This window comes from Polypterus senegalus, chromosome 14, assembly GCF_016835505.1.
Source record: "Polypterus senegalus isolate Bchr_013 chromosome 14, ASM1683550v1, whole genome shotgun sequence".
Lineage (NCBI taxonomy): Eukaryota > Metazoa > Chordata > Cladistia > Polypteriformes > Polypteridae > Polypterus > Polypterus senegalus.
The window spans coordinates 3,068,871-3,092,878 of record NC_053167.1 but is presented as its reverse complement, the minus strand read 5'-3'; the positions used below and the strand labels follow the sequence as shown (position 1 = coordinate 3,092,878).

At 34.1% G+C, this 24,008-nt stretch overlaps 1 protein-coding gene across 4 annotated transcripts in view; it reads right to left on the bottom strand.

Moving 5' to 3' along the window:
* The window catches only part of rtel1 (regulator of telomere elongation helicase 1), a 105,581-nt gene that overhangs the window by 17,273 nt on the left and 64,300 nt on the right, over positions 1–24,008 (bottom strand). For all 4 annotated transcript variants that reach the window (XM_039735093.1, XM_039735094.1, XM_039735096.1 and 1 more), the window contains exons 17-28: positions 22,343–22,475; positions 19,140–19,253; positions 18,418–18,458; positions 15,911–15,996; positions 14,623–14,700; positions 13,401–13,478; positions 11,355–11,498; positions 10,421–10,536; positions 9,457–9,580; positions 7,073–7,244; positions 4,026–4,186; positions 2,953–3,048 (exon numbers count right to left, since the gene is read on the bottom strand). In XM_039735093.1, coding sequence (XP_039591027.1) covers positions 2,953–3,048; positions 4,026–4,186; positions 7,073–7,244; positions 9,457–9,580; positions 10,421–10,536; positions 11,355–11,498; positions 13,401–13,478; positions 14,623–14,700; positions 15,911–15,996; positions 18,418–18,458; positions 19,140–19,253; positions 22,343–22,475 — 1,343 coding nt within the window. The remainder of the gene's footprint in view (positions 1–2,952; positions 3,049–4,025; positions 4,187–7,072; positions 7,245–9,456; positions 9,581–10,420; positions 10,537–11,354; positions 11,499–13,400; positions 13,479–14,622; positions 14,701–15,910; positions 15,997–18,417; positions 18,459–19,139; positions 19,254–22,342; positions 22,476–24,008) is intronic.

Here is a 24,008-nt window from a genome sequence, read left to right as displayed (position 1 = left end):
GAACTCTGCTCACATCATGTCGCTTCGTACTGCAAGCTGCAAGTAGTATGTCTGTGATAAGCGGAATACCGCTACACTTTCCACTCACGGGACGGAAGGAAAATCCCGACCGCTTTTACATAGTAAGAAAGAAGAAGAAGATATCGCACAGTCTGGAATAGAAAATCATCTTTTACCTGGAAAAACGAAACTACAAATCCCATCGCATTGCAAAATGGACGGGGCGGTGTGAAACTCCGCACCTGCGTAGCACTCACGGGACGGAAGGACAATCCCGACCACTTTTATATAGAAGGATACTGGAAACTAGACATTTTCATCTGTTTTCACTTCTAATTATTCAAAAGCAAGAACTGATAAAACAATGCCTGTCTGCCACAGTCATACATATATACATACATACATACATACATACACATATACATATACATACATATATATATATACATATATATACATACATATATATACATACACATATATATATATATATATATATATATATATATATATATATATAGTACAGTAATCGATCGATCGGGGTTGCATTCCAGAACCCCCCGCGATAGGTGAAAATTCGCGAAGTAGAGACCATATGTTTGTATGGTTATTTTTATATATTTTAAGCTCTTAGAAACTCTCCCACATTGTTTATAAATATTCTCCGCACAGTTATACAGTAAACCCTCGTTTATAGCGGTTGATCCGCTCCAGACAGATAAATGGATTTCCGCGAAGTAGGATTCTTTATTTATAAATCTAATATTTTTGCAGTTAGAGCATTGAAAACCTGTTAACAACCTTCTAAATATGTTTTTTAATATTATTAGAGCCCTCTAGACATGAAGTAACACCCTTTAGTCAAAAGTTTAAACTGTGCCCAATGACAAGACAGAAATGACAGTTCTTTCTCACAATTAAAAGAATGCAAACATATCTTCCTCTTCAAGGTGCGCCGTCAGGAGCAGAGAATGTCAGAGAGAGACAGTAAAGTAAACAATCAAAAATCAATAGGGCTGTTGCGCTTTTAAGTACGTAAGCACCGTGATAAAGCGGCGCAATGAAGGGATCAATGTAAAGGTAGCCTTTCAGCATTTTTTTATAGGCGCGTCCGTATCTTCTAGGCAAACAGCCACTGTGCAAACAGCCCCTCTGCTCACACCCCCTCCGTCAGGAGCAGATAATGGGGCTAATTATACATCTCCCTGATGGTATTGCATGATGGATAAGTATCTGCCTGTATTTCTCAGAGAGAGTGAGACACAGAGAAAAGCAAACAATGAAAAATCAATACGGGTTGTTAGAGCTTTTAAGTGTGCAAAGCAGCACACGGGAAGTATATCGTATATCATTGAGGAGTTTTATTGAATATGTAATACGTGTTCTGATTGGGTAGCTTCTCAGCCATCCGCCAATAGCGTCCCTTGTATGAAATCAACTGGGCAAACAAACTGAGGAAGCATGTACCATAAATTAAAAGACCCATTGTCCGCAGAAATCCGCGAACCAGCGAAAAATCCGTGATATATATTTAGATATGCTTACATTTAAAATCCGCGATGGAGTGAAGCCACAAAGTCGAGGCGATATAGCGAGGATTACTATATATATATATATATATATATATATATATATATATATATATATATATATATATATATATATATATATATATATATACACATACACAATCTGGGTAAAGTGGTGGGGGAGTCGTCAGAGATGGCCTGACTGTTGCTAGGAAAGGGGTAGTTGGTGGTTGCAATAACCTCATATTCACGTTACCTCTCATTCATTCCACGTTGCTTGCATCATGTCAACAAAACTCTCTACGCTCTAATATTCTATACGTTTTTGTCTGTATAGTCCTTTTCACTTTTCTTTTGTTTTATCTGTATTACTTTTACTCTGGTGTATATGTATTTTATTTTCCTGTTTTGTGTCTTTTAATTTTATCCTATTATCTTCATTTAGTCTTCTCCGTTATCTTCGTTTAGTTTTAGACAATGAAAATAATATCTTAACTGGGCCAGTAGGACAACATCAGAGATGGGTCCTCATCCTTTGCCCAGAGTAGTTTTTTTCAATTACCTGCATCTCTGCATTTGTTTTTCTGACGATTTCAACACTGTCTTGGAGCCCGGGCTTTGAACAGCAGTCTTACATATAAACATCTATGATGGAAGTGTGTGTGTGTGTGTGTGTGTCTGTCTGTCTGTCCCAGAAGTGAAAGTTGGAGTCAGGGTAAGGGATCCACAAGCTTGGCCAGCACGTCGGCAAAAAGAAACCTCCAAAGAAAGAGTCACTCGCTTAGCGGCTAATACAGAAGCGAGGCGAGCACATCGGCAAAATGGTATCCCTTTTACTTTTTCTCCCATCGCTAATACACAAGCGAGGCGAGCACGTCGGCAAAACGAAATCTCCTAGGAAAGAGATACCCAGAGTAGTTCCTTTCAATTTCCTGACATCTCTACATTTCAATTTTTTTTCTGATGATTTTAATAGTTTCTAGGACCCCTGTGCTTTTTATAGCATGGGCTTACATTCACAGCACACTCACAGAATGTTTTCCCAATAGACATGCTTGCTTGACTCTGGTCACATATGAAGAAATAAATCAAAGAGCTACCTAGATGAATGTTATTAGTTCAGTGGGTACAATAACTATTAATAAAACTATCTGCTTAAAAACCAAAATTTCACTTGATAGTGCAATAATACATTTCCTTCAGCATCGTTCATACATTAATCCTCCAAGTGTTTTATATAAAGCAGCATTACTATTCCTGTCATCTTCTGTCTCTACAATGCATGTGTTCCACTAGGATTAGTTTAACTCTCCTAAGAGGGACTAAGATAGATGCTTTAGTCTTATGCCTTAACATGACATTTAATAATGATCTCTGGCTCCCAAGAAAAAGGAATAATTTTTAATAAGGAGAAAACCTTTACCAAAGAATTAACCAGTTTTATCCTTTTTTTGTTTCCTCGCTGTTCATCATCATGCCTCTTATCATGCTGTAAGGATAACGTTGACAGACGTGAAGCCTAATGAGAAAGAATTAAAGTAAGTTGGTACATTTTCAAACAGTATTATGAAGACAGACAACAGAATCAAGAAACCAGGAGTGCCATAGCAGCTGTATACTATTTGCAAATAATAATATTTTTTATTTAAGGTTAATACCTGCTGTGAACTGAATTATTCAATTAACTGCAAAGCATAAATTAGCCTGTAATATCAAAACTTATAAAAAAGGCAGGGTTTCCTCAGTATGAAATTAAGAGTGATGCATATTATTTTAATATCTTCTTTTGCACTGCAAGAAATGTTTTATATAAACTTGTTTCATTTTAGCTTATAAATTTGTAATTGTTTCTTTTTCCTTTAACCAGCAACTATTAACCAGTTGAATGCAGGCATAAGAGCAGGAGACAACTGAGCAGTTAACTGGGTTCCACTTGCACCTATAAATGTTTTTCATAAATAAGCTTTTATTAAAACAGATGATTCAGAATGAAACATGAAAAATAGGAATTTAGGGTACTAATCCACACACTAATACATAGTAAATATTTTTCAAGATGATAAGATGGCCCTGAATAAAGAGTGTACCATACTATTTACACACAAAGCACACACAATTAGAAGGTGTATGTATAAAACGCAACCCTACAGAACAAGACATGCCCCATTCCAACATGTGAAGAGGACTAAATCTCTTTGGTTGGAATAAAAAAAAAAAGGGTTTGTAATGTAAGAATTTTAAACTTTCAAAGCCATTATCAAAATGACCCACTAAAATGGTTTCAGTTAAATAGTATATCATGTACTAAAGGATACAATTGCAAATTATGGTGGAGGTACGGACAAAACACAGACACACATATACAGTATACATGACACACATTAGATGCTTACATAATGTTCTAACATACATACACAGGCAGCACTTTACCCCTCATTAAAGCATAAGAGCCACTAAAATGAAAAAGAGCAAGAAACGTGTGTTTAGATTATTTACCTTTTCTTCACCTACTAACATTTCATCTTCTTCACCAAATGCTTTACGTTCATTGTGATCCAAGGCCTCAAGCAAACCCAGAGGCTTTTTACGTTCTGATTGTATTTCCCCTTCATATTCTACACACAGCTGTGCAGTGCCATCGTAAGAGGAGCTTGTACCTGGGGAGTAATAAAAAATTAGATTACCTAAGTTCAGCTGTACTGAAGTACATGGCATCACCCCAGATCAAAATGTAAAACACATTAGGTTAATAAGAAATGCAAGATTTTGTAACCTGTGATACTTATGTATGATCATTTTTATACAAGTTAGGTAAAGCATATGCTTTAAAAAAAGTAAAATACACAAGATAAGTGTGGGGTGCCAAATCAAAAACTGCAGAGTCTGGAAGACTATACTTAAAGGGCAAAGATACAACATGTAGCTTAGCTTGAATGTTTGTCTCTGTGGAAATAAGTAAAGTGACTTCATGGGTGAAGATGTGAAATGGTTAATAAAGGAGACACAATGAGATGATGGAAAATTTTCTGTGAATCAGAAATGAGAACAAGTTTGACTGAATGCGTGAACATACATGTGCCTACAATTTCCAGGCATTTTTGTGTGGTTCCACCATTTCATTAGTTTAGATTTAAAAAAACAAAAAACATTTTTTTGGATTTACATGCATATCAATTTTTCAATTGCATATGCATTTGAATGACATATGGTGCATGCTACATTTTTTGCACCTTATTTTTTCATGATGAATTATGAAAGTTGAAAATGTAAAACAAATCCAATATGAGAAAAGAGAAATGAACAATTTTTAAGTCCTATCACTTATATTTACATTTAAAAAGGGATAACAGCCATGTACCTACATTCTTTTGTCCTAAAAAATGCTAGTACTACTAGAGGCTCTGTTCTACTTAGTGAAAAGAAATTGGTAAATAAAAAAAGTTAAATTTGTAAGTTCTATTAAATTTGTTCTAGACACAAATTTATCAAGGGAGGAAAAAAACTTGGAATTAATGATATAATCATTCCTATATTCTGTATTGGTAAACAGGTTATGAAAAGTTACTTTAGCCTGTCTGTAGACACTGGAGGCTTCAGTCCCTCTTAAACATGATGCAACACCAATAGTCTACTTCTCAAAAGTTGTGGGCTGCATTCCACTTGTAATCTTGATTTTGCAAAATAAGTATTTTCTTAAATTTGATAATGAAATCAAAAACCAACGACAATTTAAAATAAACAAGTAATTAATGTTTCTGTTAAAACAAAAAAAAAAAAAGGAAAAAACAAGTAATTTATCCAGTTACCACAATGTAAATAAGCTCGCAATAATGAACTGATTAAATTTAAAGGTTTTCTTTTACAGGTTGAAGATCACCATGTTGTAGCATTAAATCTTTCTTAAATCTGCCGTTACAAGAACTAAGAAGATGTTTAATTATTACCTACTCTGCTTAGCCAAAGACACCAGGATACACCCTAAAGTTTACATCCAAGCTATTTAATTAAATAATTGCTTTAAAATAGTGTTCATTTTATTACACTTTAACTGTATATGTTGTGTGTCAAATGATAGTTCAATTTGTTTAGGTTACCTGTTTATTTCTATATGGGAGTTTTACATATTTTTATTTTCTTGAAATAAGCAAACTTCTTGGGAATTGAACAGTATAATAAAATATTAATACATAATTTTTAATTTTATATATTTGTATATCTATAAATATTGTGAATGTATAGGTTATTTTTAAACAATTATGTTTTAAGTTTAGTTTTCAAAGTTTCAGACTTCGTTTTCGTTGCTCACTGAAAATTGAGAGGGTTAAAAATTTAATTCAGAAAATGAGTTTAAAAGCAAAGGAACAATGACGAATATGACAAGCAAGTTCAATAGGTATATCACTTAGTTTACCAATTTCGAAGACCAAGGATCTAAATGGCCAAAGATGCAATCAACAAGAAGGTTTTAATCATATGAGATCAAAACAGCAGTAGAATATAACAAATCATTTAGAAAAATGGGTATTGAGAAATAAAGAAAGAAGCAAGTTAGAAGCATTCAAATCTAGATTTAGACGAACAAGAAAATAATAAAATAAGAACATACAGATGAAATCACTTCAGTATCTTGCTAGATAAAAGGAGCTCATTTTGAAAGAAATAAGATCTAGCAAGAGAAGTATTGCTCTCGGGCAAAGAGGCAACGATTAAAAAACTGTGCAGAATAACTGAGAGACAGAAGTATAGTAAATGATGCACTGATCCCTGCTCTGTACATAATGAAAATTGTACTGAAAAATACATCACACTGCTAATGAAAAGTATAGGCATATACACTTCCTACACTAGTAGAATATGAAATTTTAAACAATAATGTTCAAAGATTAATTTTTTTTTTTTTTTTATTATTTTTTTGTAATGAGCTTCACAGTGTACTTCTTCTTCAACTGTTTAACATTCACCTCTATACATACTCTTAATTGAGTTAGGCAGTAAATGTTTATGTAATGTGTTTACATATGAATTTTTGTTTCATACAGTATTTATTAAACAAATAGTCTTTAGTTCCCTCAGTCTCCTAAATGATTCTGTTAATGTTCAAAGATTAAAACAAGAAAAAGAAATGAATGTGTGACCGGAAGCATTATCTTTATTTGCTAAAGTTATTTTTCATCCAAAAATATTATAATTTAACTCTGTAGTTTATGTAATAACTAACATTTTTTCACAAAAATACTGAGAAATGGTAAAATCCAGTGCTTTTCAAAGTGTAATTTAAAACAGTTAAATTACAATATGTAGAACAAGACTACTAAAGAATAGACAATACAATTACAATTAGACTTAAAGATAAACAAGTTAACTTTTTAACAAACAACAGCATTTAATGAGTAGCATTACATTTAGAAATGAGCATTCAGTACCAATACACTAATTATGCCTTCAGAGAAACCTGCCAGGCAAATTATTTTATATAATATACTATATAATAAAAAATATAATTTTTTCAAAAGATAAACTGTTTAACGTCATTTTATGTATACCTATGCGCCTTTTTTTAAGGCTTGGAACATGAGAGTCCAGTGTCTTGGCTTTCCTCATAAAGGAGTTAGAAAGTTGAGAGGAAATTGCATTTGAAGAATAAGGTTTTGAATTACACTGTTCTGAGCAAATGTCTTTACAAGAATTATCTAGTTTCACTTTGGGAGGCGGCATCTGTAGGAGAAATAAAAAAAAAAACGTAATTATCATCATATATCTTAATATGGCTGGTTCTCAACAAATATCTGATCACACCAAATAAATTATTCAGTATTTGTAAACAATAATAATTATACAGTTTGTAGAAGGTAGCAGATAAAAACAAAAAAAAAAAAAAAGTTAAAAATATTCGTTTTCACATAGTCAAATTTCCAGCAATGATATGGAGGAATATTTTGGACAGAATTAACAAGATAAGATAAACAAAAAAATGTACTGTGAAATGTAACAATAAATAAGTAACAGGATTATATGTTAACATAAATAATTAAATGTGTCTTGAAATACATGTCTTTTATTGCCTATTTCTTTATATAATTATTTATTTCTGAATTTATTAATTTCAGTGACAACACGCGCAACATGAACATTTTAAGGTATATCTCATGTCAATTCCCCAATATAGGAACAATGTTTTTATTAGTTCTCAATTTATTTTGTGAAGCTATCTAGTAGCATATTGCTCCTCTTTTGACCCCGACAGCAGTATAATTTCCTGGTAAGTGATCGATTTTACAATATTCAAGAATGTCGTACCATGTAGAAATTACAGTGTTTTGCAATTGCTACAGATTAGATGGTTTCAAATTCTTGCCACTAACAGACCTGTTGAAAAGCTGCTGTCATGTTACTGGAACCATTTGGCAATGATATACAGTATGAACTGTAGCATGGTCCATTATCATGTTGGAAATATCTATCTAGTGTACATTAACTGCGGCTATGAAGGGATAAATAATACAGAGATGGGACTCTGATACAAGGTCTGTTTATTAAATAACAAGATTGTGTTTCTATTTCTTAAACAAAGAGCTGATCATGACCACTTGCCATGCAGATTTAAACTTGGCTAAACCTGCACAACAAATGACAACACTCTCTGCCGTTTAGTTGATTGTCAATCACCGTCTAATGCAGTTGTGTATCCCCTTCTGTGCCGGAATCATGCTAAGTTTAAAAGATGAGCAATGTGTCAATTTGAAATTTTTAGTAAAACTGAACAAAACACCAACAGAATCTTTTCAAGTGCTTACTGAGGCTTATGTGGAAAGACATGTGCGTGTGTTTTTCCTAAACTGAAATCGGTGCTTAAAGGAACACGTTTTGAGTCAATTGATGCAGTAAAGAAGAAAACGTCAGATGTCTTGAAACAGCTGACAGAAAGTGATCTGCTCCCCGCCTTCGACCAGTGGAAACCAAGACTGCATCGGTGCATAACTGCGAATGGGGAGTCTACTGAAGGGGACACGCATTAGAATTGTTATATAAATAAAAGTGAGTTACTGTGTCAGTTTCGTTATTTAACAGACAGACCTCGTATATTCCAAGTTAAGCACTGGGGCCTGACGGAGTTTCAATTCAACTTTGAATGTAGATATAAGAACTACATACAAACAAGTTAAGTCGAGTGACTGGATTTAATCAAGAAAGTTAAGTCAAGTTGCAGTTGAGAAGACTTGACAAAAAAAAAGTGCTTACATTTTCACCATTATACGCCACTAATCTAATTATGATAATGTGCGATCTATACTAACATCTAAAGGTACATAATCAACTCTCATTTTAAAATTATCTCCATAGTTTTGTGTATTTATTAACTATTTTAACAATCCCTCATCATTTCGAATGAAGTGCACCTGTAGAAAGTTTTTTCACTTGCACTGTAGCTGCATCACCACCCCTCCATGACTATACACCTGCTCAATATGGTAAATGGATGAAGTCACTTCCAGTATTCTCACTGCCACTTTGAATAATGAGGGAGAGTCAGGTGGACTGTGCTGACCATCACAGATATCCAAGTAGCACTGCAACTTTCACTTTATTGTTTCTCTGACACATGCCACACAGGTCCTGTTCTACATTTAAACACAACCCTCTCTAGTAAACAAAAGTATATAGAAATACTGAAGGCAGTTATAAAAGATAAATAAAAAGTTCAAACTGAGAAAAAACTATGGAAAACTCGCCAAATTGTTAAAGTATTTGTTCATATTAAGCAGTACTTAGCATGCATTTTCCTTCCATTAATGATAGACACACAGAGAGGGCTTGGGCATGCACAAAGAAGTAGACACATTTGCTAAAGTTCACAGTAACAGAGAAGTCACCTTAGCATAATTGTTTAATATTCTTAAATAATGCAGTTCTGACAGACTCAACTTACAATTTTTTGAACTTTTCTAAAGAACTGTGATGAATCTCTAATGACATGACCAAAGTTATCATATACTTTCACATAAGGACGAACCCATAAAGGCAGCTGAGATCTTGCATCAGTGCTCATAAACCTAAACAAAAAAAAACCACAAAAGAACTGTTTTTGTAATAAAAATATTTCAATCAAAAACAATGCATGTGCTAATTCTGAAACTATATGTATCAGCTATGCTAGATCACTAGATCCAACATTAAACAATCTAAATTCCACAATACACATGTTTTGATTCAAATAGTACATGAATCTTAAAAACACAACTTATGAAAACCCATTAAAATGTCTGGCTTATTTAAAAATTAACTCAACAATATGGTATACCTTTTAGAAGTCATTTTCAGCAGACATTAGGTACAGAGCTCAAAAGAAAAAAGGATAGAATGAAAGTATGAGAGAATATGCAAATCAATCTGTGCAGATTTTTAACATACTACTTTTTGACTTTTAAAAGGTAACTGCAATTATTCTAACTATATTGCAATGAGTGACAAGGTCCAGGGCCCACTAAAGAACTAGGAGGGAGAGGGGACCATGCATTGTGACAACCATAAATCCACTAGGAGCTCCTGAAGGGCTGCAAGGTAGGAGCATACAACAGAGGAAGAGAACTGTGACCAGAGATAAAATGTCCAATATTCTCAGAGGACAGCTGACTGAGAAGATGCCAGGGAGAAATAGTGAGTTGATATAGGGCAGTAAAGACTTCTGAGCTGAACACGGAAAGTATGTGGTCCCAAGTTGGAAGAAATAGAACTAGATTGCCCAATTTAAAATTAATAAGAAGCATGCAGATAACTACATTTTATATTATTTCCATTTGAAAGTAAGCAAGTTCACTATGCAAAATCATACATTTTAATGTGCTAAAAGCATACCACTAGTACTTAATTATAAAAGCTTTGTTAGCTCAAACCTATGATCACAGAGAAATATTCCACCAAAATCTTGACGATGTCTAATTACTCTTCCTATGGCTTGATTAACAGCTCGTGATGCCTGTTGTCTATACCACTCCTGTCCAGTCAGGCACTAAAAGCAATAAAGAAAAGAAAAAAAAAAAAAAAAAAAAAAAAAACGCACAACTTTTGTCATAAAATAACAATAAAGACACTGACAGAACATGATCTTGAAAAAATTAAAGGTAGCTGTTTTAGCCAAGATTAGGGATTTAGTAGTCCCAAATAAAATATCTATTGTGTTAATACCATGAAAGCCTTTAGTAAATTTTAATTATACAACGGCATATAGAGAAATAATAACAAAAGCAGAGCACATTTTTCACTCATTTTATTAAGTGACTTCAGCTTGTTTTAATCTTTTTTAAATGCAACACATTTAGACAGAGAAGAACCGATTTTCAGAATTTACTGAGATTCTTAGTATACTGACTATGTCTGTTGAAGTACCCAATTAAAAGTCTCATATACTCTTGGCTAAACTATTTGCTGTGCAAAATTAATATATTTTCATACTTTAGAGTGGATTTCCTTTTTGGTGTCAGGAAAGGCATCTGGCCATAAAAATCATGCTGAAACCTATACATGATTAGTACTTGAGAAGTCTAATCAAAAATAGCAACCCCATATAATAATGGGAATAGCTAAAGAAAAAAAGAAGATTTCCTTCAAGGTCTCTGATTTCCACCCTTAGTCTATATGAACTTTGATAAATTGATCAGACCGTTATGAAACTGGCTATTGTGGATGATATACATGTACAGTATGTGTACGTCCTTTCTGGTGAAATAATGTACTGTGCAAATCTGGTTCTTGACTTGAACCTTATTTTGGCAGGACAGACACTGTTGCTCCACCTAGACAGACCAAGAGGCTGCATGTACAGTATACCTTAATTCCATTAGCACGCTTTCCTACTTCATCAAGGAACTGCATCTTCAAAATAACTCTAGGGTCCATTCGAGGTGGAAAGGGTAGACCAGTGATGAGAACTCCTCTTCCATTAGTATCAGAAAAGTCCAGTCCCTCACTAGCCTAGAAAAAAAACATCAAATAAATGTAATAATAAACAAACAAACAAATAAAAGTAATAAAATAAAACAGGGGTGGGTCTGACATTATCAAAAATTCACCAGCAGTAATGATGGTGAGTCAAGTATCTTGATGTGTATGTTTATAACTGGCATATTGATAACATTTAAAAGACTAGAATGCTAAAAGGTCTGTATTCTTATTTTTTAAAGAAAATACATTTGATTAAGAAGCAAATTTTTTTCTGGTCTAATTTTGATTCCTTTCTATTATTTCCCTTAAACCACCAGTTGCATGGAAATTAATGTGGTGAAAAAAGAATATCAAGAATAAAAGATGGATATTTTAAAATGATTTATGAATATACATTGAGCTGAACATTAAACAGTCTTTTAGTGGGCAGAACACAAGACACAATACTGTACCTGTTATCCTACAATGTTTGTCATGCATAACAAGTGTTACTTTGTGCCAATTCTTTAAGTGTCACAAATTTATATGCATGTTCAAGTCTCTTCTTGGGGAATGATTTAGGGCACATAATATCATTGTACTACACAATATCACTGCAATATAACACCACCAGTAACAGCGCACTGCACTATAACGTGCAGTGAATACACTTGACTTGACCATTCCTAGTTTTCATTCTCTTTCTCTGTACGTTTAGCATTCGTTTGCTCAGATGTTGATGCGCTTGCTGCTTCCTGAGCAGCTCTTCTTTTCTCCACCCTAGCGGCCCACTTCTTCTCTTCTTTCGTTGGCATCTTTTCGAGTTAAAACTGATTAAGTCAGTGTTTCTGTTGCAATTACTTAGTACGCTTTCTTTAATTTTTCACTTAAGCTGGCACTTTAGTCTTCAATCTGCTTCAAAAATAATTTAAGATATGAAGGGGTAGAGGAAGAGACGACGAAGGAGGTAGGGATGAGAATGACGCCCATACACATGCGCTGCATGACCGCTCTGTGCTAGCCATTGCCGAGAGTTGATTCAACAATAAAATAAAATAAAAAGAGGAATAACCTTGGAGGTCAATCATCATTCCTAAAATGGATATTAGATGGCATGTTGTATATGTGTACCAAATTTAGGTCAATAGGTCAAACGGTTTGCGAGATACAGGTGATTTAAAATCCTGGACAGACAAACAGACAGCCATGGTAGCGTATTATATAAAAAGATAATAATGTTCTTCAACAATGACTGAAGCATTGATATTGCCTGCAAAGTATAAATGAAAACCTTTCCAGTTCTAACATATCTCAGTATTATGCTAATGTACTGAATATCCCAAGGCTTTTACAGATAACCCAGGAATAAAGGTCAAATGACTAAAATATATTTTAAAACACAGGGTTGATAAAACTGTTTAATCTACTAGTAAATCATACAATAAATTGAATAATGCAGGGAATATTAACAAAATGTTTCTAAATACTGTGCCTAACTCAGCAAAAACAATCATCCAAGCAACTTTTATGTTTAAGAACCACTATATAATTCCTTTAATAGAATAGCAAGGTGACTTTCAGTAGAGCTCAACTGCAGATTTTAAACTATGCATCAATATTTTTAGTAAACCATTCCGTAAGTTCACAAAATTAGTACAAAAGGTTTAAACTTCAATAACTGCTACATTAGGTTGAGGTATCCTAAAAATGTAGCTTTTTTTCTTCATGGTCAAGATTACTTTTTTCACATATTCTGTACGTATTCTGCAAATTAAGCATAATTAAGTAAATTCTTACAATACGGTTATCTCGTCATTCTGAAACTGCCTTATATTCAAACAATACATACTCTCAAATGACAGCAACACTCCCGATACAAGAGAAGTGCACACTACAGAAATAAGGATCCAACAACTGTTAAAAAATTAAAAAAAAACTGAGGGAGTAACTCACCTTTCCTCTGCAGACTGCAAAAAAACTGGCTCCACTTATTGATGAATCATTAACTTTTGTGTAATAACCATTGATAACCTAAAATGAGCAGAATTGTTATTATCAAATCTAAAATACCAAGAGCATTGCTGCTTAATGCATGTCTTCCTATTTTCTTAATGATTCATAGGGGAGGGAGAAGTAAACTTTATCATGCAGCGGTTAAAGATATTTTACTACAAACATTAAGTAAACATGCACTTAGACTACAGATGTCACAATATCATGTCTATGAAGTGTAAAATAAGTCAAATATGATGGATTTCAACAATCCTTTCACGCTACCTGTTTTCAATCAAGGTTTATAACTGAAATGCTTTGGAGTTTATTCCCCAAATTAAAAGAGTTCGCTCAGGTAAATTACAATATATTAATCATGCAAAATTATTGTCAGAAATTTTTACATAAATTACAGATTTATGGGTTAGCATTAACTCATAATTTCAACAGTTTCATATATAATAATACTCTTGTTGCAAGTACCATTCTCACTTCCCATTACTGTAGTAGTAGTGTTGTATAAAGAACTCAATCACAATAATTAACTAAGAGAAGGGGAACCTATCTGAATAGTTACTCAAGTAAAAGTAAAATACTACTGAAGCTGAAGCTTAAGTACAAGTAAATGGAGGATCTCTCTCCATTACATGTCCAACCATCCATTTCTGAAACCTGCTTTTACAGAGAAGGGTGGTGGAGAAGCTGGAGCATATCCCAGAAAGTATCAACCAGAAGACAGGAACAAGATTTGGACAGGTTGCTAGCCCATTGCAGGGTTTACACACATACACACAAACATGTACAAGAGACCAATTTTCGCATCACCAGTCCTCCTAAGCAGCATGTATTTAGACTATGGGAGGAAAGCTGGTGCATTCAGTGGAAACCCACATAACAATGGAAAGAACCATTGAAACCAAAGAACCAAAGAAACTCCACATAGGGAGCACCTGGGACTTGAACCCTTCTTACTGGTTTCCTTATTGCGAGGCAGTACCACTCCCATTGTGCCAACCCATTTTAAACCTCCAATCCTTGTTCACATGTTGTTGTAAAATGTTTCTCAAACAATTCAAAAGGAAAAAATGTACTGTACATCCACTATTACTAACAAAATGTCTGCTCATCTGATATCCAGCCATCAAAAGCCTGCTACACACTCATATAATATCTTAAAACTCACCTCATTAAATGAACCTTTACCCTTGGGTTCAATAAACATTGGCTTTACATCTTCAATTCTGTTAGTACATCCATTCTCCTGGAAATAATTCAAAGTTTATATATTTTTATGTCAAAAGTAAACTTAAAAAAAAGTAAAAAAGAAACTGAAAATCACATCCCACTTAATTTTATGTTGCCCTTAACAAAACTGCATCCTTACATTATTAAAAATTATTTTATATAAATAACCTAATAAAAGTTATAAAGAGAACAGCCACTCAGCTCAACATTGTCTTTCTACCTCAATATACAAGAAACACTTTTCCAGTTTCCTCAATCAGTTCTTACTGCCAAACAATATCATTTTTCTGTCCACAGTTCCAGCCACATGCCAGAGCTGCTGTGCTCAGCAAATATTTCCCTTGCAAAATTAACTACTGCCCATCTGTCAATTATACAAAACACAATAATGGCCAAATCAAATTCATACAGAGTGTTTATCATGTAAACATATTGCTACATTTCTTGTAGTAAGGGATCTGCAATTTACATATTTGTAAATGTTAAATTTCTATCAAAACGTGTGGTGATGTCAAGAGATGACAGTATCAGAGACTTCTACTCAAACCCACTTTCCTTTAGTATTTCATTCCAAATGTCTGAGGACAATTATGAGGGGAAAAGACCAAAGGCAATAGTATCCACTTTAAATCCTTCAACTTTCAGTTCTTTGCAGCAGTATTACATCTTTTATTCCTTTTCACACTCAGCCTTTAATTTAGGTGGTCTTTAGCCAACTTCAGAGACGGCTTTTTTTCTTTTGCAGGGCAGTGGTTTTGAACCATGCTGTGTTCACATAGGTGTCTCTTACTACACACAGGAAATCAAAATTGCATGGTTTTTTTTTTTAATATTGGTCAGGGCACTCACTCATGAATGTTATTTTGCTGAAAAAACTGGTGCCAATTTCCCTCTTTCAAGAAATTCCCATAGTTGTTTTATTCTTAATCATGACTATCTATTCTTTAATCAAATGGTCTTAATAGACTATGGCTTAACTGAAGACTAGTTTTTATTTGAGGAGAAATTCAGGCATCATGAATAAAGAAAATTAGTGCAGGTACCTGTTGGTTCAATGCAAGAACTTTTGGAAAAAGCCAAATCTCCCCTTGGAGGCAAATAAAGTTATAACTGTCTAACAGTATATACAGTACATCAAAATACACACAAACATCTTTGCAAAGAAATTCATACATTCAAGCACATAAAGACTAATCATATGCAGACATATATATACATATGCTTACCCTCCAGAATTCAATGGTTTTGTCCATGACAGTATATGAAGGAAAGAAAACTAATAGGCCATGAGGAACAACACGCCCGATATTAACTGATGAAAGAAAAAATAAATAAATATAAAATAATACTTGTTATCTTGAAGCTAGACAAAAAAAAAAAAACTCAACATGAAAGAAGCAATAAAATATATTTCATTTAATATATAAATAATAGAATTAATTTGGGATGGAAACCATTTTACAAAAACATTTAAAATTAAAATGATTTAGCTGATCAAATTGTCAAAACGTATGGTAACCATTTACATAATAAATGTGTACACTGCAGAAAAGGGGGAAGAATCCAGATCATGATCTTACTGATCAAAGATATAACTGAAATAGTAAAACATAATAAAATTATGCACATAGCTAGTTATGGTGTTTCTCAACAAATTGTGGTCATGCAACAAAAATCCCAAAAAATCAAGATAGGTCTTGGGCATTAGCTTTGACTCCCTTGTTTGGTATTTTTCAAGTCAAAGTTATTTCTTTACAATGATGGTACAGTGGAACCCCGGGTCACGAACGTCTCTGAACACGTACAAATCGGGTTACGACCAAAAAGTTCGCCAAACTTTTGCATCTGTTCACGACCACACACTTGGGTGACAAACAAGCCAGTTTCCCTTCCAGTTCGTACACGCCGATGATTTCCGCACGTGTTCAGCCTCTCCCTGTGTATTTGCTGTGAACTCTTTGTGCTCTATTTCGTTTCCCTTCCGGTTTGTACGTGCCGGTGATTTATGCACGTGCTCAGTCTCTCCCTGTACAGTACATTGTTCCTGGTCAGAAGTGCATTGCTCAGAGGGACTTTACCTCAAAAATGAAATATCCTCTCCACCCAGTTCCTCCTCACTTCCTTCATGCCAGAACTCGACTCATGCAAGGTTAGTTTTCTTGGTTGTTAATGATTAGTTTTTGTAAAAATTACGGATTTTTCAAATGTTAATTTTTTTTCCCTGTGCTTAAAACCTAAAAGTGTTAATAGCAAGCGGTTCGTAAGGCTATAGTGTGAACTCTTGCAATGTTAGTTTTCTCTGTTTAAGGTTTTCTCAGTGTTATTCTATATTTTTACATTTAGTTTACTATTACACTGTCCATTCCATGGTATAATTAACTATTTTTGTGCTTAAAAATCTTAAAAAAAAAAAAAAATTTACCTACAGCTCATACGTTTCGGAATGGATTAATTGTATTTACATACAATCCTATGAAGGAAATTACTTCGGGTCATGACTAAATCAGGTTGCGACCAGAGTTTCCACTGTATATATCAAGTACGAAACATGTAGACATTTAGCCCTCTCATGATCAAGGTTCTGACCTCAGTAGCTCATGAGCACCAGGAGGTCGCCTTGCCAAATGCATTTGATGCTTAGAAGATATTGGAGCTGTTGTTTTTCTTACTATGATGTAAATGGCTTGCTTCATGCTCAGCAGACATCGCTGCTCTTTAATTTCTCTTTGCCAAGTCAGCTTCTTGATCAATCTGCCAATGCATTTTGCCATAAAAAAAAATATGCAAACCTCAAAAACATCACAAGGGTTGCTTGCAGAAATATTTGAAGTGTACCAGCGAGTTGTGCAAAGATGATGCCACGGCTGTCAGCGTTCATCTGAAATTTGCTTCATGCTCAGTATGCAGACTAAAGACATGTTGCAGCTGTCTTTTGGTAAAGAGCAGTTTGAGATCTGTTGCAGTATGATGGTTTTACTTAAAAACAGTGTGCTCAGGCTCAAAGGGGTACACAGTAGTATGGAAGAGCAGCCCCAGTGTATTGATGAGGGAATTGGTGAGCCTGCACTCTTGTGCAGAAATAAACAGTGTAGCTGATTTGTTCATGCTTTGGGGTGCATGTTTAGGCACCTGAAGGCCACTCAAATATAACAGGAGCCTGAACAGGAGAGGGACGGTGGGAAGGAAGGATGAAAGAAAGAGGATAAAGGAAAGGAAGGAAAGAAAATAATGAAGGGTCAAGTTTGAGCTAGAACAGGTGTGACAGAGAGGAGGCAAGCAGTTGGGAATGATGCCTCAGCAGGAACGAGCTAATGTCACTCATGGGGGCAGGGTCGCTTCTGTCGAGAGCTCTAGGAGCAGGAAAGACCAACTGCGGCTCTGTGTTGGTGGAAACAGTTTAACATTTCAATTGTAAATAACTTCTGCCACTTCACTCACTTTGGATTATGTGTTAAGTTTGCACATTCTCTCTGAATGCATGGGTTTACTGATTCAGAGTAGGAGGAGAATTTTCTGCTGACGAAACCATTGAAATTACAGAGCTTACAGCATCCTGGCAGGCCTAGTGTACAAACAATAACAGCTAGAGGGGTTCTATATTCGCTATAATGAACTCTGTAATTTTCTTATTTTTTTAATTTTGGTTTTGTTTTGTTAGCTTTGCTTATCTTAGTTTCCATGGTATCCCCACATTAGCCAGGAATACTACTACAGTACTCACACAGATACTTACCAACAGTATTTCCCAGCGAAGCCATATAATCAGGTGAAAACCTTTGAATAATAAAAATGTACATTACAAGATATATTTTCTTAAAGCTTCAAATTTTTAACATCTAACACTAATAACCATACAATATTTGTCGACTACTTTGTCAAAACAACTAAGAAAGCACATTAGACCATTTTTCAATGACAATGTTGTGTAGAATATACAAAAATGTATATTATCAGTTCAATTTATTTATGATGGAAACAATACGCTCAACAATCTTTGTCTCAATTTAACGCCATACCTATTACCTGCTCTTTGGCTCCTGCATCAAATGTACAACTTTGGGAAGTTTGGTTTGCTTGTTTCTCTGGTTTAAATTATGTATATTCAAAAGTACAGTATCACTATTTATGCAAAATAAGTGTGTTCAAAACATTTTGACAAAAAATAAATACCCTTTTTCTGTCAAGAGTACAGAAGACAACAGAGAATGTAATGCAAATAAAAAAAAAGTTGGCACTGTACTCTGAATTAATTCAATAAACACTGTTCCAAATGAGACTGCCAACATTACTGTAATGTAAAAATATCAAGCTTCAACACATTCTACAGTAATTTGATTAATACTGTATTAAATAATCTTTCCTCTGCTTTCATCTTTCTCGAATCAATGCTGGATCTTGATATTATTTGAATTTTATTGTCTCAATATGGCAGTTAACTATAAATATGTCTACTACCTTTTATCAAATGCTGAGCTAAGCTGAACACCATCTGGACCTTTCGGAATAATTCCAACAAAAATCTGATGTTTGTCAATCACATGGGGGTTTTCCAGTAAAACTGGGAAAGAGCTGTAGAGAAAAAATAAATAAATGTTAATTAATATTAAAAGCAACACTGAATTCATCTATACTGTAATGGTATTATTTAATGTTAAGAAAAATTACTTTAAAAATGGTAGTAAAATCCTGCTAGGATGATGATTTAAATTTAATTTCAGCCTTCAATCTTCACTGTTTCTACTCAATTTGTAAACAGCAGACAGCCAAGTCAAAAATCATTCCAAGTGTCAAAGGAATGGAGCGGGTAATGCAGAAATTGCATTCCTTCTTGTTCTTCACCAAATTCATTTTGTGCAAGGCAGCAGGATTTTAAGCATAAAGTTTGAATTGCTATATTGAGTTAACAGTTTGTTAATAAATTGGGGCAGATTTCCTTATAACAAATGTCTTGATGTAAAAAAAGGTTATAATATAGTCAAGATGCAGCATATCCAGTAAATTTATTAGGAATCATTACTATATTTGTTACTATTTCTCTATCTTATTTTACTGACATTCACTTTCAGTGGAAACATTTCCAACTTTAAAATTAAAGTAATTATTCAACTCCTGAATAATTTATTTTAAACCACCAAATTTTCTGCTTTTATTGCCGTTATTTTAAATTTTCAATTTGAATTCTTTCTTAAATACATATGTTTTGAACTTATTAGTCTGACTTTTTGTTGGGTAATACAATTTCATATCCTTCCATTTTTTGTACAAATGCGGTCTTATCATTATCACTTTGTAGATAATTAACTCTCTGGAGCATCTCTCACCATATAATTTGCCATTGGTAGATAAAAGGATATACTTTGTTTTGTTACATAAAAATTCTTAAGTGTAAATCTAATTCAGAATGTGCAAATGCACAATTTATAGACTATATGGTTGCTTTGTTAAGGACAGAGTGAAATCAAAGATCTTTCCCTTAAGATCAATAAAGTATGAATCTATCTAGACTTTTTTACAACCTATTTTTATAAACAAAGGGCTCATCCTGCACAATTGGATAAATTAAGTCCATTTCAGGTGGACATTTTCTTCATTTAAGTTCTATACAATATGACTGAAATGTCATTATTAAAATCAGAAAAAGCAATGATGAGATACATTTTAACTATATTTTCTGTTTCTTTATAAATAAATGGTGGCCTCTTACATATATAACCTATATTTAATAAATAAATATGAAGTGCCATTAAAAAAAGTAAATAGGAACAAAATAAAGGGGGCACATTTACATTTCATATAAAAAAATAGGAATAAAAGGGTAAGGTATGATTATTCCCTTCCTAGAATATGGCTCCTTTTGATTTACAATGATTGCCATTTTTGCACCTAACTTATAAAAATAATGTATGTATCTGCATACACACACACCAGCATATTCCCATTAGTCCTGTCTGCAAAACAAGTATTTGAAATCTCCCTACCACTTCCAACTTCCACATCTAAAAAGTAACCATCTCACAGAGAAAACCACAAAAATTAAAGGATACCCTACAATGTTTATTAGTTCAAGTGGCTAGGGACATTATTTAATTCACAAAAGCACTGACACATGATAGTAAAATATCAATATTGTCTTTCACATTAAGGACATAACTGAATTTATAAGAATATGAAGAATATTACATGAATTTATTTCTTCTGAATGATTTTGTATTTTTTTTTTTTTAACACATAAGCTCATAGCACACACCTACATGTGTATATATCTTGTGACATTTATTGCTAAGTATCATTCAAACTCTTTTTTACTCTTTCATTCATTTCTCTCAACTCCACATCCAGCTTAATTAGCCCTTGCCACAAAATTTGAAATTGACACATCAAGGGGTAAATATACTTTGTACCTCCGGCTGGTTAGGGAGCAATTCATTGTGTTTACCTCACTCCTGACATTTCCAATGATCAAAATGTCAATTTAAGCAATGAAAGTAGTATTTTTGAAGAGCACTAAACAACAAAAACATCAGAACTGGACAAAGGCTGTACAATTTTCATGAAGGAATTCCTTCAGAATTACTAAGGTATGTTTGTTAACGTTCTCGTACCAGTATACTAACCATTTCATCTAATGTATGTTTTTATATTTCACATAAGCTCTTTCCTTTTGACAAATTGTCAGTATGTTGTAATATAGCAAAAGTAAGATAAATTAGCTGTAAGCATATAAAAAAACTGCTTCTTATCTATGATTACCTAGTAACCATTTATCTTTATATTGTTTCTGAGGTGGTTCTTTGTGTTTATTGTCTATTAATTAAGAGCAGTATATGCCATGAAATGTGTAGATGTAGTTGTAAACTTTTGTTTCACATTGTAAGTCAGAAAAAAATTAATCACCTGCAGTTATGTTGCAGAGACTAAATGGGACCAGGCACAGTTGCATAATCAATTTCCACTGAGATGGGACCTGGGGTGGTGATGTCTATCAGCACAGACCCCCATACATTAACTCAGAAACAAGATGAAGATCAGCGCATTTGTTACCAGATATTATATTACCGATACTCTTAAAGGTATTGAATCATAGTCTTTTTAATTCAGATATGCATTTATAACAATTAGTATACACTGAATATATTAGAACTGGTTAAACCTATTCTATTATTGAGTATAGGCTTGGTGCAAACTTATTACAATTGCTAGATCAGCACATTCCTAGTTCTTAAATGTGCTTAACAGTAACCTCTGTAAAGTTACTAAGGTTCACTTTTTTTTTTTTTTTTAAAGAAGAGTGACGTCAACTGAGCATGAGGAGAATTGCAGACACAGATTATGTGATGGAAAAAGGAAGAATGACAGCTCCGGAATCTGCTGCCTGTCAAGCACATGTGGGAGCAACCTGCTGGAACTCACACATTATTGGGCCTAGAATCTTTACATTGGGAGGAGAAGATGTCTGTATGTTTTCTAGCAATTGTAATAATTTTGCACCAAGCCTATACTCAATAATAGAATAGGTTTAATCAGTTCTAATATATTCAATGTATACTAATTGTTATAAATGCATATCTGAATTAAAAAGACTATTTTAAGAGTATCAGTAATATAATATCTGGTAACAAATGCCTGATAAAATTCAAAAATGAAAAAAAAAAACTTACATTTGCATCTCAGCTGTGAAAGATGAAAGTGGTGACAGCGTACCACTTGTAAGGATGATTGATCTCACTCCTTGACTGACAAGTTCATGCATGGTATACCCAGGAGAAAAACACCAATAACTCAATATCTTCCCTAAAATCAAACAGAGAGAATGACAAACTCAATTTTATTTTATTTAGATGAGGAAAGGCAAATTTGTCCCTTTGAAAAAATGTAAAGTCTATACTGTCAGTAAATTAGGCAAAATTAGGAAATGTTTGATATTTCGATTAGTTAAAAAAAGCTGTTTCTTTGCTTTAAGTATGCACTGCATACTCCCTGTAAAATATGTGTTGCTGAGCGAGTAAGCATGCCAATACACAAGTTGTAACTAGCAAATAAATGATATTGAATCTATAGCGGAAGTATCTTTTTTTAATAATGGCAATCAATTTAAATTATATTATAAACTAGCAAAATACCCCCAGTTCGCAGTGGTGAAGTACTGCCTTAAAATTTTTATTAAGAAGAAAAGTAAACCTTTTTAAACTGAGGGAAAATATACCAATAATTATTTGTTAAGGATCTCTTTGTATACCACATTGTCAGTTCGGCCCTCCGGTTGTAATATGACTAAGCTGTGCGCTGAGCTTACTCTTGAGCATACAATGTACAGTTGGCCATGTGAAAAGTAATCTTGTCTCAAATCTCACAGCTTGGATTGCTGCTGTCATAATCGGTTTGAGTTTCATGGTTTGTTTCAATTACGTTAGTATTTGCAGGGCTTGTTGTGTTGAAGTGACATTCAGCATCTGTCAAGCGTTGTAAGCATACAACCGGTTTCATCGATAACTTCGCATCCAGCTTTTGAGAGTTTAAACATCCATAAAAATCAAAGTGTCCTCTACTGAAATCGTCACCTGTGAATCTAAGATGTTGAAGAGGCATTGGCAGTTGTCCAAAGGTGTAAAATATTTGGCCATTTCAGTACACTTGAAAGCGACAACCGAACAATTCAGCGTTAGCCATCAACTCACATGCAGAACCATAGGTGAAGGGCTTAAGCATTTCATTCTTATAGTGCTCCTGTGTAGTATAATTATCTCCTGTACCGTCGTCAGTCCACATCTTGAACCTGTCCCAGTCATTCAATACATAAGACACAATGTTCCTCTGGATATCAAGAGTGAGCCTGATATGGCCGTGCAATATGTAACACAGAGAATGGAAAATGCAGGTGCCATCTCCGGGCATGGAAACCACTCGGTAAGTGACATTTCTTTGATCGATGGTGATCACCTCGATAGACATGTTAGTGGGGGTACGGTTGGAACGATATAGGAACTGGGTACCTGAACAATGTAAAGTAAGTCTAAAATACCTACACAATAACTATAATCATAATAAACAAACAATAAAACAGTGGAGAAGCCATGAATTAAATAAAAAGGCTGCAGTTATCAGCAGGGAGACGTGAATCCTGCGGCAAATCAAGGAAGGGAATGAAGAGACTGGAGTGACGGACGGCCTTACATAGGCAGGCGGCCAACAACGTGGGGGGGATCCAACGCCGCCTAACACGGCGACCATGCTGCAGGCTATGGACGTATATATGTATGTAAGTAGGATTCAGTTAGCGTTGGGAACCTGCATACCAAATTTCTTGAAGATGGGCCCATAAGTAAC